Source organism: Galleria mellonella, unplaced genomic scaffold (genome assembly GCF_026898425.1).
Source record: "Galleria mellonella isolate WM207_F2 unplaced genomic scaffold, CSIRO_AGI_GalMel_v1 utg93, whole genome shotgun sequence".
Taxonomy (NCBI): Eukaryota; Metazoa; Arthropoda; class Insecta; order Lepidoptera; family Pyralidae; genus Galleria; species Galleria mellonella.
Window position 1 is genome coordinate 2,466,463 of NW_026442176.1, and position 18,993 is coordinate 2,485,455.

At 33.3% G+C, this 18,993-nt stretch overlaps 3 protein-coding genes across 3 annotated transcripts in view; 1 reads left to right on the forward strand and 2 right to left on the reverse strand.

Moving 5' to 3' along the window:
- Positions 1–618: 618 nt before the first annotated feature.
- On the reverse strand, positions 619–7,908 carry LOC113516858 (intraflagellar transport protein 80 homolog). Its single transcript, XM_026901337.3, has 14 exons — positions 7,688–7,908; positions 7,209–7,376; positions 6,928–7,034; positions 6,513–6,691; positions 5,900–5,989; positions 5,658–5,795; positions 5,048–5,172; positions 4,680–4,928; positions 4,311–4,471; positions 4,022–4,231; positions 2,159–2,303; positions 1,873–2,026; positions 1,220–1,360; positions 619–807 (listed from the first exon to the last, which is right to left on the reverse strand). The coding sequence occupies exons 1-14, from the start codon at positions 7,780–7,782 to the stop codon at positions 760–762; spliced, it is 2,010 nt and encodes a 669-aa protein (XP_026757138.2). The 5' UTR covers positions 7,783–7,908; the 3' UTR covers positions 619–759.
- A 487-nt stretch (positions 7,909–8,395) lies between these two features.
- Positions 8,396–10,280, forward strand: LOC113516901 (protein arginine N-methyltransferase 1). Its single transcript, XM_026901395.3, has one exon. It carries the CDS (start codon positions 8,540–8,542, stop codon positions 10,100–10,102), a length of 1,563 nt encoding a protein of 520 aa, XP_026757196.2. The 5' UTR covers positions 8,396–8,539; the 3' UTR covers positions 10,103–10,280.
- Positions 10,281–10,328: 48 nt separating this feature from the next.
- The window catches only part of LOC113516600 (dual specificity calcium/calmodulin-dependent 3',5'-cyclic nucleotide phosphodiesterase 1A), a 295,443-nt gene continuing 286,778 nt past the window's right edge, over positions 10,329–18,993 (reverse strand). Inside the window, 5 exon segments of the mRNA XM_052902620.1 lie at positions 10,329–13,158; positions 13,958–14,047; positions 15,270–15,335; positions 15,338–15,545; positions 17,269–17,494. Coding sequence (XP_052758580.1) covers positions 13,094–13,158; positions 13,958–14,047; positions 15,270–15,335; positions 15,338–15,545; positions 17,269–17,494 — 655 coding nt within the window. The 3' untranslated portion in view covers positions 10,329–13,093.

Sequence of the window (18,993 nt, forward strand, 5' to 3'; positions counted from 1 at the left end):
GATACTGACTGTCACAGATCACAAACAAAATACAGACATTGCGTTAAACGACCACAGAGTTGTCAAACGTGACAGACAATAGACCGTAGTTTGTCGTAACTACTTTCTATTAGTTGTGGCAAAGATTAAGAATAAATCCCAAACTAACATAGGTGGAATAAAATTAAAAATATTTTGAATACAAACTAGAACAAATCCATTCAATTGACAAAAATAATGAACCACGTCTCAAGACATTTTTTACGTACAGTGTTCCTTTTGAATAAATGGGATACACATCTACATAAATTAATCACCTTATCTGATTTTTTTACTTTAAACAACTACCTTCGACAAAACTTTTTCGTGATTCTATTTGGTAGGTATTAATTATTACTTTTATGTAGATGTTTTTAAGCAGGTAGTAGATAAGAGATTTCATTGAATTGCTCTCAGATGAAATGTTGTACTAATACAATAGTAAACGTGTAGTTGATCATTGAAACAATTTTTATAGCTACTAATTTATTATGTTTCTGAATACATTTAGTTACAATAATATCTTTTATAAATTATGACTTAGAAGTTCTAACAATGTTCAAGTAAATTATGAGACAATATGGTGATATAAATTTTAATATTAAAATATAGACTAAAAAGGAATGTTTAATAAATTTTATGTTACATAAATGGACTTATATTGTAACAAAACGTTTTTAATTTATCTATTCTCATGATACATTTAATTTAAAACATAAGTATCTACTATAAACTACTACTCTAATTAACAGTTAATCTTCCGCTTGATAATTTTTCCGGAATAGTATTCTGTAAAATAAAGTGAAACAGATCAAGCGCTAATTTAGATTTAATTATTTTTAAGTTACATAATATCCCTTTGAAAGTCTTGGATTGGAGTGGTACCGAGGAAACAATGAAAGGCACACCGGTACATTAACACGCCAAGTATATTTTCCTAAATTAAAATGTATTCTATCAGTAGTATTATTTACATATTGTGTTTACAAAAGTTATCTAATGCCAACTGAAAATAATGATCCTGTTATCATCTAACAATTGAATCAATGTAAATTTATAATTGTGTGTGTTTTAAATAAATAATGAAGTATAATAAATTTTGGGAAAATTATTATATAGTATGCAAAGAATCTATCCATGCAGTACCTACTTTAATGTTTTGAAAAGACAAGTAAATAGAATTTTATGTAGTTAAGCGTACCCTGAGATGTTGTATGTAACAAACTTGTTGGTACTGATGAATCAGCGCGAATGCTTCTTCTGCGACGGCGAGTTGGTGTTGTTGCCATGCTAATACCGCCAGACATGCCCATAGTGTCTCGTCCTCTACTGTGCGACACAACTGTAAAAATTTAAATGAAAATTAATTACTACGAACTCAGTTTACTGGCGGCAGTTTTGTCTATCCTTTAAATCAGCAATGTGAGGTCACATCAATACCGATCCAAAATTACACGAGAACTTTTTAAAGATAGCAACGTGAGTTATTAATGATTGTTTGGCATTCATCATTCAATTTCAAGACTATTTAATTTTATATTATATGTTATTTATCCTGTTTTGTTTGTTAACGTGTTTCACTCTGTAATGTAATCTATTCAAGCATAATAAAGGTACCAGAGGTAGAGATTAAGGCTTTAGTAAGGATTTAGTGGATCTTTGGTTGCGTATCTTCGGCTGATAGTTTTATACCAGTGCTACATTAAGACTAAACAGATTGTTCAGTCATGGCGTCTGATCTGTCATCTGCGTGTCAATCTTCCTTTTGAATCTGATCGGTAACGCCGTTTTCTTTTAATAGTAATTTGTTGTTTGTTAAATTATTAAAAACAAATCAGAACATGATATTGTAACCTGTAATGCAGCTTGCCACATATTAGCGGCAACATGTTTCAACAACTTCTCGGGAAAGGCAGCGAGTGACACGTGCAGCATTGAGCCATTTCCACGACAAATACGGGCGACGCCGTCTTCGACACACACGACGGACGGGTTGCGACCTAGATCTCTAGGAATCGATCACTTATTAGATTAATGTAAATAAAAAGCGATAAAAATCATTTAAAATATCTAGAATAATGTATGAACATTGGTAAAGTTAAGATTGAAAGAAAAATAAATCAGAGAACATAAATCTTACGTAATCTCCTTGCTAACAGTAGTTAGCGCTAGCCAATCAGTTTGTGTAGCGGCACGAGGGCAACACCAAGCCACTACCGAGCTGGCGCGTAAACCTACTAATAATTCGGTTTCCGAACTCCAAACTATGTCGAGAATTTGGGAGCCTATAAACATAAAAATATTATAAGATACGATCTTATAAATAGTTTCGGCAAAAGACATCGAGGCTTCTTGAAATAATATATACTGAGAAAAGAAATATGTAAATTGTAATTAAATTTTTTTGCTAAATGACTAGAAATAGAGTTTTGGAGCGCAACGAAATATGGCTCGGCATGAGAAAGTGAAATTAGTTTCATAGTATGAAGTGTCTCATATTCCTGTTTGAAGTTATACATTTTTTTCATGTATTGTTTAAATTTGCAAACCTTATAATACCAATTTAAATGAAATCTCCCTTTTTAGCTTATTATTATTGTTTATATTCAAAAAGCTTATTTTTATTTAAAAGTCACGAAATTTGCCTATTAATTTTTTTTTTTTACAACACAGTGGGCAATCGAGCATGCAGCTCACCTGATGGTAAGTGACTACCGCCGCCCATGGTCACCCACAACACCTACGGCATTGCAGGTGTGCTGCCGGCCTTTTAAAAAGGAATATGCTCTTTTCTTGAAGGTTATGTTGTCGTATCGGTTCAGAAATACTGCTGCTGTGATTCTGCGTGGGAGAAAGTGCCTTGAATGGTTGGGATGAAATATATACGATGGTGAAAATCTTTTTAGAAGATGCACAGAGATGTACGCAGTTTCATTGTAAGACGCCGATCGTTACAAACTTTTGCGGTCTAACGGAAGGAGTTGAACTGTGGCGCTCCTGCCCACAGGTGAGAACAGTATTCCATGTGTGGCCTCACTTGAGCTTTATATAGTTTCAGGCGCTTTTCTGGCGTGAAATACCGTCTCACCCTATTGAACCCCCAACTTTTTGGAAGAGCTTTTTCCTCCAGATGACCGCAAAACTGGAAGTCGCTAGATTATCGACGCCAAGAATCCCCAGACTCGACTTATTATTATTGTCTTTTTTGCGGTTGTCTTCTTAGGGTTAAAGTGAACAAGAGAAAGTTAGTGAAGTTTCGATTTAAAAGTCTCTTTCATCGGTATGTGCCCGCGAGAACCGGTGTATAATGCATCTCCTGTACTGTTCTGCATAACAATTAACTGATCTGTAACATATCATTGATATGCAGAAGAAACATCGGAGATAACACAGCCTTGCGGGACACCAGCATTTTTTAAGTCAGAGCATGCTCCGTCGACTACGTATGCTACGTTCCTTAAGAAAAAACTGCACAATCTCGCAGGCAACCCAAACGAAGGTAGTTTTGAGATTAGTGCCCTATGCTACACCCGATCAAAGGCCTTTGCAATATCCAGACTAACAGCTAAGGCCTCTCCCTTATTCTCGATTGCCACCGATCATCGGTGTGTTAAATTAAAAGATCACCAGCCGAGTCGAAAGCCGTACTGGCGATCTGAGATTATTAGGTACCGGAGCAGTTGATGTGATTATGACTTTCAGTGATAGCTATGGGCCTATAAGCTGGATCTGAGCTCCTTTTTTAGGGATGGATGCACCAAAGCAGTCTTCCAAAACTTTGGGACTATACATGATGAGTAACAGAGCCGAAAAAGACGCTTAAGAACAGGAGCCAACTCTTGTGCGCAAGTCCTAAGCACAATTGGAGGAATGAATTTAAAATCTTAATTTAATTAATTAATTTAGATGACGGTATTGCCTCAATAAACTATTAGGCGCTACAGGTACTTATCTAAACATCAAGATATATGTGTGTATAGCTAAAGTATATGCTGATATTTACCCAATTTATTAAATTTAGCCTTTGGATCCTTTACTGTAATGACATACAAGTCTCGATTATAGTCGAGCAATGCCAGCTGTCTCTCACTAATCGGTCCTGATTGGCTGAGAGCGATGTCCGAGACTGTCATCTTATGGGACAACTTTGTTACTGTATTATCTGATGAACTTCGGACTATCAATCCAGTTGGTAGATCGAACACATGGATAACTGGACAATAATATTTAATTAAAGTTATTATAATTTTTTTTTGGCTTCAAAATTTTACTTATTTGGTAAATTTACTTACGTTTACGATCTGTTTGATCAATAGCAGCAAGAGAATCAGGTCCAAGAGATAAGCCTGCTCGACCGAGGGTATCTGGTCGGGCGCCCCAGCGTGGGCTAGCCAGTAATCGGCCCATATAACTGTATACGGATAGACCGGCTCTTTCTACTACGCATAAACATCTAAAACATAACACAAGTGCAGACTATAAATCGTCTAGTAGTTAAATTATTCCTTAGCGAGTACATCGTTTAAAATCTGAAAACAAATTATCTTCGGTATTTATTTATCAAATTTATCAAAGATTTACTCATGTAAATAAAACAATATATTTTACTTACTTATATAAAAATGTATTGCAATTAAAGAGGAAGAAAATACCAGTCTTACCTTTCAGACAACAAAATCATGCTAATCGTGCCTTCTTTCAGATCGAATGTCACTGGCGTATTCCACGAGCTTAGTTTATGAATAAAGCATTGTTTGACGGTAGCTATTACAAGGTGATTGAAACCCAGGGCGATTTGTATGACCCTGTCTGGATAGTCCAATTGATCGCTCTGGTCAGTGATTATATCTTTAATGGAAATAACTTTGCGACCCGTTTGTGTGCAGGAAAAGTTTTTCCAAGTATATTCCCTATAAGGTAATTTAATAAAATATAATAACTTAAAATAATTAGCTATCAGCTAATAAAAAAGTCAATATTTATCAATCTAACTCATTTCCTGTTAAGATGAATGGGAGAAAATCTTTACCTTTCTATAATATGAGCGAACATAACATGTCCATTAGCACAAGCAGCTGCCAGTTGGGTACCGTCAGAAGACCAAGCAATATTATAAATGCTGCCAGTAGCTGGTCGATCTAGACAGTGGGACCACTGTTGAAGAAATTAAATCTTAAAGCAGCTGTTGATATTACTTCAAGTTGAAATAATTATATTTCTTCGAGAGCCTCGAATGTCACAAATACTTTCTATGTTTATATATACGATAATAGAATAGTAACAGAAGATGAAGATAAAAACAAGTTCACGATAAGCTATTATCGTAATAAATTCAAGAAGAATCAATCATAACGGTTTCCATAGGGAAACGCGTAATAGAAATGGGAAAAGTCATGTCGATCTGACTGAATATACCTTATATTGCTAATATTGAGGGTTTAGGCCTTGTAACAAATAATCCCATTTTTCTTGTCACAAATAGCTGCAACGTGATATTATCAAATTTTACGATATTTCGTAATATTATTTTACACTAGACATTATTTTCAAATCTAGAATAAATGCTAAATTTGATTGCAAAGCTGTATATTCTATTGCCAATGCTACTTCAAAGTTTTTTTTTTTTTTCAATTACTTACACCATTGGCACTGCACAATCGCAAGAGGTTGTAACTTCCAATAACAAATAGGTCACCGGCAGGTGACCAACTAACGCTGGTAATAGGTTGGTCGTGTTTCACACTGACAGATATTTGTTGACCGAAGGTATCCCAAATCTGCATTTAAATTAATTATTATATAAGAAAACCTGATTTGATTTGATGATTAGGATCGTAATAACCATAAATCAAGTAGTATTTATAACTAATATGTTGCGAACCTTGGAGAAACCGTCTTCAGAGCCAGATATAATCATGTTATTGTTAGCGTTCCACGCCACACATAAGATTAGGCCTTCATGAGCTTTCCACTGTAAAAAAGAAAATCTGTGTATACAATTACCTACGTGTAATTTGGCAGTGTTATTCAGATACTTAGGTAAAAAAAATTCTGATAAGTAATTATACACTTTTAAATGTAAGCTTCTAAATTTAAACTGTCATAAGGATCGTTCCTAAGAAACTCATCGGTAAACAGCCAGTGTTTACCGATTATTAAATATAAGCTGATTTCTCAACTATTTTGATTAAATTGCTCCTTAATGTCTTTTCTTTTTATCTGATCATTATTATAAATATATAACTTTTATATGCATATCAACCTTTAACTATCCACTGCTGAACATAAGCTTCCCTTTTGGGGGTTTTGCCTGCAGTTTGCCTGTTGTTGTTGTTTTGAGAGGGGCGCTACTGTCCATCCCTCGTCCTCCCTTAGTCGTCTCTTAAGACACTCACGGGAAAAAAGGGGTGATCTATTCTATGCCGGGACCACACGTCAACTTTTATTGCTTCATATGAATAGGTTATTAAGTTATTTAATCTGTCCAAACTTACTTTTATGATTTTGTTATTGGAATTTAAATGTTTAATCACTAAGAAGTTTTCTTTGGTGTACAAGATGGCACTGCTATCCGGACTCCATACGGCGTTGTAGCATGGTACATCAGACTGTACAATTGTAGAGCGTAGCAACCCATTCCGAGACCATACTTTGACGAAACCATCTTCCCCAGCTTGAAATACGTATTAAATAATAGTCGGTAAATCGTATACAAATAAATATGTAAATTCCTGTAATCCCTGATGTGATAATCAAAGGAACTTGACGACTCCTTATTGTTAAGAAAATAAGACTCGAGATGGACCTATTTTACCGAGTATATTTGAATCTAATGTAACAGAGAAATAGATTGACAACAATTGTTGTTTTTCATCATTGTTAAGTTTAGTCTAAAATAAAACAAAATACCTGTCAGAAGACCAGCCCCGTCGGGACTCCATTGTGCAGCGAGACAAGCTCCTTGATGAGCATTAATGGTTTTTTCTATACGCCCATTGTGGTTTACTATATGAAATCTAAAATCAGTCAAAATAAGTTTCAAGATTTGAACTTTTGACAGATATATCAGTTTTAAAGTTTAGTGCGTAAACATAGTAATAAGAATTTTTGTTTACATATTAAGAAGAGGTAGTTTGTATGTTATCTGGCTGTAAAACATATCTTTTTCTATTAAATTCTATTTAACTTACTTGCCGTCTGCTGTAGAAATTAGTATAACATCATGTTGATGTTTATTACCACCCATGTTTATCTTTGGGAATAAGTGCATTCCCGTAGGGTAAAAGTCATCAGAGAATGTCATTACGGTCATGCATTCGCTGTTTACTAGATTCCATTTTAATAATTTGTGGTCGTCACTGTAAGAAATAAGAATTTATAAGATAATTTTGTTTATTTTTAATTGCGACATTTTGTAGTTTGACATTATCTATTCAAATTAACATTTAACTGTATAGTACCTCCTATAGTATACTTTGCTTCTTATACTATAATAGTACTTATAAATTCAAATTATGAATTTAATTATTTGGAAAATCTTTTTTATTTACACGGGCAAGTTTATTAATAAATAGTTTAGATAGTGTTAGTGTCCAATAATTACTAATAATATTATTTTTACGATATAAATTTCGATTATGATGTAATAGGATATAAATATCATTCTTACCCGCAAGAGAATACATCTTCAGTATTATTCCAGCTAACACATATAACAACTCCAACATGTTTCGGTTCTTTAAAAGAAGAGATTTTTAATTTCATTGTAGAAGTTTATTAATTATTTTTCGTTCTGTTATTAATACGGTAACTATGGTTACAAAATTCGCGCGTGTCCGGTAGCATAGATAGGTCCTTGCAGTCATAGTCTCTTACATCCACAGTTCGACAATTAAATAAGTGGAGTACATATAGTATGAAACAACGTTTCTTCTAATTTTCAAAAATTGTTTAGTATTTGATGTCATATTTCATTTTTGACACGTTTTCTTTTCTCTATAATGAGCGATTGTTGGTGTTGTCTCTGTAGAATGATTAAGGAAATAAAATTATTATTGTAAATTAGTTCTATTTTCTTACCATGTGAAAAGTGTATTTAATTTATTTAGCGTCTAGGATTTAGGAATTTGTATTACACAAGACCATTTTTTAACATTTGGTAATCGTTTACGAGATGTCAGCGCGGTATTTAGATGGTGACTAGAGTTGATTATTATTGAGGAAAAGAAGAAGAAATGATACTTACCTACTCAGTTATATCGTTAATCTACGGTTTATGCAATGTATGTTGTTATAGGAAAATATCAATGTAGAATATCTAGTCCAGTACCCAAGACAGCAACTGACAATCATGATTGACGGCTGCTTGACGGCCGACAGTATTTTTGTACTCTGTTGCGGTTCTTTCGCTGTCATATCTGTCATGGATCTTATTTTCTCGTGTTACTTATTTATCTATTTCCTACACGTTTTGATTGTAAATTAATCTAGTTTTCTAATTTTACGCTATTAAATTGAAACAATGTCTGACGTCCCAGATCTAAGCAGTGATGAAGAAAATTTCGAAGATGATGATTGGCAAGAAATGGAGACGAGTAATAGCTCGGTAATGTGTTTATTTTGTACCGACATTTTTACGTCTGTCGAAGAAGGTCTAAATCACTGTGAAACTGCTCATAACTTTGTTTTAAGTTCCTTAAAATTAAAGTTTAACATGGATTGTTACTCGTACATCAAATTAATAAACTATATAAAGTCACACAAGCCAAACCCCGAAGACATTTTGAATACAACAAAACCTCTTTGGGATGACGAAAAGTATTTGAAACCTGTAGAAAATGATGATTGGTTAATGTTCGACTTTGATTCTCTTATCGATAAGCCGAATTCTCCAAAAACATACCATGCTAATGTTGAAAATGGTTTGGTGACATTATCTCAAACACACTTCATTGAACTTCAAAGGACTATTCAAACGTTGACCGAACAACTCAACGAGACTCAAACTCACCTACAAATGGCTAAGGAAGATATAAATAAAATGCAAGAATCAATGAAGACTCTTGTTGATGGAGGCAACCCAAACGGTGATGACAGTGAGAAAAATGTTGTTGTCAATTGTGTATCTAAGTTGCCTTTAGAAGATGATGAAGGATATTTCAACACATATGCTCATTTTGGTATACATTATGATATGTTATCAGACAAAGTGCGGACAGAAAGTTATAGAGATGCTATTTTAAATAACAAAGAAACTATAAAAGGTAAGGTTGTTTTAGATCTCGGATGTGGCACGGGGATTTTGTCTATGTTGTGTGCAACAGCCGGAGCTCAAAGAGTGTATGCATTAGATCAGTCTGAAATTATATATCATGCAATTGATATTATCAGAGAAAACAATTGGCAAAATGTTGTTAAAACTATTAAAGGCCGGTTAGAGAATACAAAGTTAGATGAAACACTTGATATAATTGTTTCAGAATGGATGGGATACTTTTTGTTGTTTGAAGGTATGTTAGATAGTGTTATTTATGCAAGGAATAATTATTTGAAGCCTGGAGGGTTGTTACTACCCAATAAATGTAACATCAGTCTGGTTGCAAACGGAGATATTGATACTCACAGTAAGCTTATCAACTTTTGGTCAGATGTTTATGGATACAAAATGAATTGTATGAAGTCAGAGGTAGTTAGGGAAGCAAGTATTGATGTAGTCCAGTCTAAACATATAATATCTGAACCATGTATTGTTAAAGAAATTGATATAAACACTTGCAATACAGACATAATGGATTTTACTTCTGAATTTAAACTGACAATTACTAAAGACGGGTTACTAACTTCACTTGTTGGCTATTTTGATACTTTCTTTGATTTACCTAATCCTGTTTCATTTTCAACTGGTCCTGACAAAACTCCAACACATTGGAAACAAACTGTATTTTATTTTAGAGATTGTAGAGAGGTTAAACAGGGTGATGTAATTCAAGGTACAATCATCTGTAACCGACAAAAGACTGATGTCAGAGCTTTGTCGGTGCAAATAAATGTCTTCGGAAAGGCACATAAGTATATTCTTAGTTAGTAAACATGCTTTTGTAAATATATATAGGTAGTCATTATTTTTATATTTTGTTTTGCTATTAAAGTGTCTTTTTAATTAGATCTGTTTCAAAATGTACCTCATTGAATGATTTTAAAACAAAGTAATTATGATGTTTGTAATGTGGATCCTGATAAATAAAAGGCATATTCTACGAAAATTTTTATTTTATTTTACATATAATTTACACATACCTAAAGGTGTTTTATTGTATTTACACAATGTAGAAAAAGAACCTTAAGTTATTAAAACAAATTCATAATTTAATTATTAGAATGAGATTACATTGTATAAATAGGTAGTTTCAAAATCAAAATGCATTCTTAGTTACCACAAATTTCATCTAAACACTATTTTTACTATTTTTTTTTATTATTATAGGTAGTTTTTAATTATTTGTTAAACTCAATTTTATTAACATAGTAAAAGAGAGTGCTTAAATGAAAATATTTATGTAGATGAATTAATTATGGGATCATTTGTGCTGATATATTTAGTAATTGATATATATATATATATAGTGGATACTATGAAATAATTGGGAATCCTGATCTCATAAGTGCTTTGATTTTGTGATTATATTTGTGATATGTGATCTATAATAAACTAGCAGAGGATTGTAATTATTAAATGTCTTTTTGCTTGCAGTTCTTGAAGAATATAGAAGTTAATAATAAGGATTAACAGTTTTATTTGTCTATATCAATATCATAATTATTATTATACACAAACTGGCTGTTTTACACATAAACAACTTATGGACAGAAATCTTAATTTTAAATGTGATCTTACACATATAATGTATTTTTATTTATTTATTAATTGGTAACTTTATAATAGCAGTGAAGTCTTCAGGCATCGGAATGTAGACATTTATATTCGAAAGCAAATCTATTATTTATTATTTAAAAGGAAGAAACATTAACTACTATTTAGTCGATTACATGGATCATGGGCCTACAACCTGCTGCAAGCTAATTTACAGAAACAACAATTAATTAATTGTGTTATAAGGCTCAGTAATATACACTACATTTTTATAAAGCTATATCCCCAATCGTAATGGCATCGATTAACTACATTCTATTTTGATTACACTTAATCAAACTATCAATTGATATACTAAATGCACAATATACAGATTTATTCCTCATAAAGTCTATTATTTTTTTAAATAGATGATAAATATATAAAAAGTTCTATTGTTAATATTTCTACAATAAGCGTCACCAGTTGGATTATACCTATCCTTACAATCCCTGAAATAATAAATAGGGACCTAAAATTATTATGATTATGGTTTCTTTTGACTTGATATTCAATGAGAATGGTCCCATGTACCTACCAGGAAAACTAGGCCTCTGAAATGTGTAAGTCAGATGTTATTATGTTAATCAATTTAACATTCTTATTTTAAGCGTGTTCAAAACATTTGGCAATTTATAGTATCGAAACGTTTGGCCCTGATCCTTTCAATGTCTTCCCAACAATAAATTCACGTTGCTCTTTTCGATAAAAGATAGATATTCTAAGAAGGACGGTACATTTACTTTGGGTCCTCCATATCTTTTACAATACATTTATGATCATTTCTACACATAGACTTCCAGATCGCCCCTTGGTAAATATAATCATTTACCTATAAGCCTTTTTCCATCAGTCTAATGCTTTGTAAAAGGTGCATGCTTTGTTCTTTTTACATCGGATTGATTTTGAGCACAATCACTATTTAAAAGTATCTGAAAAGTACCTATTATGTACTTAAGTAAATCTAACGTTTTAGCTCAATAAATACCTTGTAAATACGGCTAACCAAAAGAGCAATACCCCATAAATCTTTCAATATGAATTTCCCACTAACTATAGGTAATAATGTACTAACTACATATGTCTACCTAGAATTTGAGATGGCGTTTAAGTATATAGAAAATAATTTCATATTTTAAATAACATTTGGTCAGGAATATCAAGACTCTCCAATTTAATCGGAAACATTAAAATTAATAAGCGTATTTTTCATATGGGTAAGATTTAACACTAATATTTAAGCTACGTATATTTATTTGAATATATTTAATAATTTCACTATAAATATTTATACAATCATTGAGGTCTGATGCAGTTTAGTAAAAGAGAGAGCTATTATATTATATTGGTCTCTTTCGCCCAAACCACATCAGCTCGCCGACTATAAGGGGTGTTTCTTTATCATTGAAGAGAAGTGCACATGACATTAAGATATAATTGTTTGCTCCATCACCAGCATTGTTAAAGTTATCTATAAGTACATACATTTAGCGCTTATCACCTATGTCGAAATAAGTCGGTACAGTACAACTTTATACACATTGAGTATGTTAGAAATGTAAATTCCATCAAAGTTCAACTGACGACAAGTAATAATGGTCTATTGATTAAGCGTGAGGAGACCACATTGTGAGGTTAAGTATTACTGTCCTATTATAAATGATCTTATACATAAGTACAAGTATTTAATAACTAAGTAGGTGTATATGGACGTGAAGTTGCTACTTGAGATGTCATTTTGACTTCCTTTTATTCTAAAGTAGGGCAACTGTCTTTTATTGCCTACTTAACCATTATGAATCTTCAGAAAGAAGGTACTGACAATTATTCTAAAACAGATAACAGGAGTACATAATCTAAAGTAAATGACGACAAATTACAATAAACACATAAGGTACCTTAAACTACGGGCGAGTACCGCTCAGCAGTAGAACACCTCTTCGAAATTGGCTCACTATGTTGTCTTCCACATAGAGTTATTTTACAATCAGGCTATCCGCTTGTGCTTTCAAGTCATATATTTGTGCGTGAAACACAACTTTATTAGCAACGTACTATTAAGAAGCGATGACGCACGTACAACGTCACCTCTCAGCATTTTTTTAACATAGAATACAATACATTATAACAACTAGATTTAATGCTATTTACAAGAGTGGCCATATATTATTCTTCTGTTTCCACCGTAGCGCTGCTGCTTTCCTCCTCCTGCTTGGCTCGGGCTTCTGCGTCTGAAATGAGTTTAAGAATTAATGGGACCGATTCCAAGACACCATTTATCAAAACTTACTTCTTAGCCAGATATTTTAATAATTTCGCGATATTACTTGTTCATGGACCACCATGAATTACAATGATTTTTACGTAAATTTATTTATCAATACACCTAGATAGTGTAAATGGCGGACTTAACACTAGATGGCGTTAATCTACCAGTCGACCGTAGACATATGAATAGAAAATCTATTTAATCTGTCAGAAATTAGAATACATTGGCCTTAAATATTTTGTTGTGATATCAAATTGTAATTTATTTTTAGAGATAGGTTTAGTGAAATATCGCCTCAGAAGCGATCCCAATATTTGATTATAGGTCGAAGTATCTAAATAATGGGTATTTTCTATAATCAATCAGACTTAAAAAAAGTTTAGTTTTATAGAATACCTATTGTTTTACATCGTAATAGCTAAATAATAAAAGCATATAACAAAAGCAGATACAGTTATTTTTTTAGAATAGTTGACTATTAAAGGTTTAATTATTAGCAGACATCTACCACCTCACTTCGAATCAAAAAGACTTCATAAGGCCTTGCAACTACGGTTTCAACGAAAGACGTAAAGTTCTATATCTACCTACAAAAATGGTAATTTGGATATCACGACGAATATGTCCGATTTATTTTGATTGAAATATTTTTTTATGTAAATATTAAGTACTGTACGTAGGTAGTTGTACTTAGTATTTTTAGGTATTATTTTTTATAATTACTGATATTAATACAGACTATCATTGGCAATTCATGTTACCTTTAGCAGCTTGTTCCTTCCATATTTTCTTATTGTCACTGAGGCAGGCCACCCATGGTTTCCTAATCTTGAATTTGTTACTTTCACTCCCTGAAATTATTAATTTCATTATATGATCTTCTTTATCTTTCATCCGTGTATACTTATCTATCTTAATCTAGATTAAATATAATTGTAATTGTTGTAAATAATGATGGCTTGTGATTTGACGTAAATCCTTTACGAAAAGGGCAAATATTTTAACCCAAAATCTGCGGGGGGAAAGGGATTGTTAGTAATGGGGTCCCATTGCCTCATTGCTAGCAATATACTCTATCAGGTCGACCTTCACGTGGTTCCCCCTGGAAACCATCGTGGTTAATTCTAGTGCAATTCATCACGATGGGCTAACTGACCTGCTTTCATCGTCACCTATCATCCCTCACTGGTGCCCCGCCAGCGTATACCGATAGCGCAGGGAGGGTAACTATTTCATTGTCATCCATTAAAAAAAAACCAAAATCTGCAATACCGATTGTATTGCAGATAAATCAGTATTTAAGGCAACAATGGTATCAGTCAATTCAGACAGTACGAAGTGTCTGTAAAGTTACAGATAATCCGCGTACAGATGGTAGGGAAAATTAATGATACGAGAAATATTGTTTATAAACTAGTTCTTAGCTATTCACAATAAATATAAATTTATGAAAGAATATAGAACGAATTGAACAATTTTCAATATTTTATTTTTTATTAGATTATTTGAAAAATACACTGACAGTAAGCCACCCAACTATTTGGTTTGGTGGTAAGTTATAGTCTGTTTCGATAGAATTTATGAAAATGTAACAAAATTTTATTGAAATTGTCACAAAAACGTTACCATGTGGTCCCGGCATAGAATGGGCTATCTCTTTTTTTCCCGTGAGTGTTAAAAGCGGCGACTAAGTTAATTTAATGGCCGAGGAATTTAGTAGCGTCCCTCTCAAAACTTTATCAAAGCCAACTAACTGTGGTTGGCAACCCGTCTGCCAAGCGTGGCAGCTACTCGTAGAACTCCCCTTATGGGGAGGCCTATGTTCAATAATGGACAAATAACGGCTTATTATGATTATGAATGAATATGATTCACAAAAACATTCCCCTAATAATAAATTAGTAACAAATTGAGACATTTAATCAATTAGTTTATTTTTGATTTTGTACGTTACTAGATATCAACAGACTATTTTATGGTCTGAGCATTTCTATTTTTTCTATCACGTTTATGTTGGGATTTCATATGTACTGGCGTCACAACAGTGATGGGATAATAAATATATATTCTCACCTGAATTTTCCTCATTAATCGCATCGTGCCCAACTGTACTGGTCGAGTTCTTAGTATTCGAGTGCAAGGTCCCAATATACACTCCAGCATGTCAGCGCAGACACCCATGCTGGGTTCTACAATGAACTCAATAAACCCGATTTGAGATTCCGCCACAAGAGTGTTATTCCTGTCACAAAGAGGACTGAATGGAAGACCCAAGTCGCGTTCTTTGTCGCCTTGGAGGAAGAACTCGTCCAAAAGACTCATTGTCCACCGATGATGGAGGTCCCATCTCTGGAAAAGTAAAATGAATACTTTAAGTAAATCTAAAAGAGACTGATTCAAATGGAAACGTAAAACAGGAACTGAACTGAAGGAGATATGAGAGACTCAGCACTCAGCATTGTGACATTATACGTTAATAATAGAAAAAAATCAGAAGTGACTCGTAAGTAGGTTGTTTGAGGCCATGACGAGCCATATTGAATTTAAATATGTTCGACATAATGTGGACAATCTGAGTAATAGTTCCCTATAACGGTATATTCGAAAAAATATTAGGTACTAGCTTTTGCCCGGGGCTTTGTCTACAAGACCAGGATATGTTTACTTACCGGAATAAAAAGGATAATGGTTTCCATCCCGTTTATACCAAATTTTATAGTGATTAGTTAAGATGCTATAACGTAACAAACAAATAAACAAACTTACTTTCACATTTATAATATTAGTAAGGTTATGACAAGATATTCCATCTGCAATTATACTTTCAAATTTTATTTTTTTCGTTGCAGCAAATTTTTTTATGCATAAGACAAATTACAAAACTATGATTTTGCTAGTTATTTTTTGTTTTTCGAGTCGTATGAAAATTCATATATTGTATCTAAATATAAAAAAATAGTAATAAGCTTAAGAAAGCTTATGCCTCAATAAAACAATAGGTAAGAATTTACAGAAAAAATAATAAAATATAGACATTACAAATATCTGAAAAATGATCGTTGTTCTTTAAAAATAAGGGTCAACTTAATATAGTAGGTAAAACTTTTTTTGTCCCTGAAAGGGTATTTTAAGCGACGGCTTCAGGCAAGAATCTTTTAGAGAAAATAGGTACAAATAACTGTTACCGACATTTACCTTAAATTTATTTCACACATACAATTGAGATAAAGTATAATAACGCCTTTTAGATATATTGGTTTGAATGTTTGTTTCAGATAATTATTCTATAGATATTACATTCTTATACTTATGTACAAAGAAATATAAAAAGTAACAAACCTACTCTATTTTAGCAGAGTTAACAATTATTGCAATGAGTATTGGGATTTGGTTACAAACTAATAGAAATATATTTTTAGCTGAAGTTGAGACTGCTTTAGCCAGAGTGCAATCTTCGGAGATTGCATTTTGGCTTAAAATACATTATTTCAAATAGGTACTCTGGGACTGTACCGGGAGTGAGTTCGTACTGTTCGTATTAGATAATAATTTATTATTGGAATCGAAATCATTAGAATCTTTTTGACAGAACATTCTACCAGTAAAACAGATTATTTAGACAGTTACCAGTAAAATAGATATATTTATATGTACTGTGTATGAATAACATAAGATCAATGATAGTATCATGGACATAACGGAGTAGACTGTTTCGCCCATGATACCCCCTATGCATTGCCATTCCTGAGGACTTAGGTGTTATTCCTCTGTATCCTGTAAATTCGCTGCCATATCCCACCCTTCAAACCGAAACACAGCCATGCAAACACAACTGCTGCACGGTAGAAACACGAATGAGACAAAGGTGCCCAAGCAAACGACTTTTGTACAAAGTTTCCCTCTGGTATGGCTCTATCTATATAATCTAAGGTTTTAAAGTAAAACTTAAAATGCAAATTTATTTTCAGATTTAACCATACAATTATTTTTTATCAAATGTACCTAATTGAAGAAGAAATTCTGAGAAGATAGATATTCGACAAAAACGATCATAAGAATATTATTTTCATACCTTAGCTGGATGTGAAATATCACAGCAATGTAGCACCAATGACACCGCCTTGGACTTGTCGACGGTTGGCTCCGCGAGCGACAGCAGGGATCTCATGTTCTTCAACTGCTGGAAGTGGAAGGACATGTCTGTTGCCAGTACCATGTCGATCACCAGTGTTCTGAATTCGCGGAATTCGTCGCGAGACAGATTTTGGAGAATGTTGCACTCCTCGTCGCGCATTAACCTGGAATGTAGGAAACATAATTTTGTTGAATACACGATAGCTGGTCACCTAAGTAGATATTCTGCAGTGTGTGCATAAAAAAACAAGCAGTTTTATTAGGGTCAGTGGATGTCGGTTGCTTAGAATCATTCCTAATGAAGGTCTGATTCTGAGATGGCAATGATGATTATGACGTCAATGCTCTTGCGGTCTGTAACGTCCTTTGTTTTGCAATGCGTTCTGTTCTTCACATATTACGATATTTCAACATAATAATTGTATACCTGACCTGCCTAGAAATAGGACGAAGGTTATAAAACTTTAAAATTATACCGTTCAAGATTTCAAATGTAGTTATCTTGGCAAATAAGGTCACTAAGTGTTAATAATTTCCATACAGATAATAATCCTCGTAATAAATGTTGGCATTGCTGTAATAACATGTAATTAAGGAAATGTCGTATCATTTGATTAAATTATGTAAATAACAAAAATTAGGTCAAAAACACCCAGTATAATTGGATCAGAAACAATACGAGATGCGGGCTCGAAGTAAATTTATAATAGACTTACTCGTCGCGACTTTTCTCGAGTGAATTAATATATAAATAAAAACCTAAATACACTACACTATCATTCTTTTATCTCCAGAATGTTGTAACAGGCAAATTAAGGGAATAGCATAATAATTATACAAGCATTAGAGAAAGAAAACTTTAAATTAAATTACATATTTATCAAACCGCCTGGCTTTTGTGGTAATTGTAGGCTGATATTCATGTCTTATGAAGTAAGATTTATGCTCAGTTTTGAAATATTAATGGGTGGTTTGTATTGTTTATTTTTTTATTGCTTTGTATTAAACTTTAATACACATAGACAGTGTAAAAGGCGGACTTAATACTATATCTTTTCTATCTACCAGTCAAACGTAGATATATAATAACAGAAAATATAGTTGACGGCGGTACTTAATGAGCAAATTAAAGAATATTGCGACTATATCGTCATAGTCGTAGAATACTGAAGGATCTATATATGTAATATTAGTCAAATCCGTCAGTATTCTACGACTATGACGATATTACGCATTAGATTATACGAGGTCTGTCCGGAAAGTTCGTATAAAAGTGTTCTGGAATGCGAGAAAAGGAGTGGGGAGGCCAGGTAAGCGCAGGACCCCTTCCTTATGTCCCTAACAATGCTTCAGTTCTGGTCTGACCGCCGTGCGGTGCGAACTGGCTTGTCACGCCATCTGTGAAGTTACCTCTTAAAGAAACCCCGTCGGCATGGAGCCCGCTTCCGTTGAAGAGCAGCGCGTCGTAATCAAGTTTCTCTCGAAACTCGGCAAGAATGGCCGTGAAATTTTTGCCGATCTCAGAACAGTTTATGGGGATGATGCTGTGAAGGAACCAACCGAGAAAGCGTTCAAGATGACCCACGTTCAGGACGTCCTTCCACTTCACATTCCGACGAAAACGTGGAAAGAATTCGAACTTGTGTTAATGGGGACCGTCGTT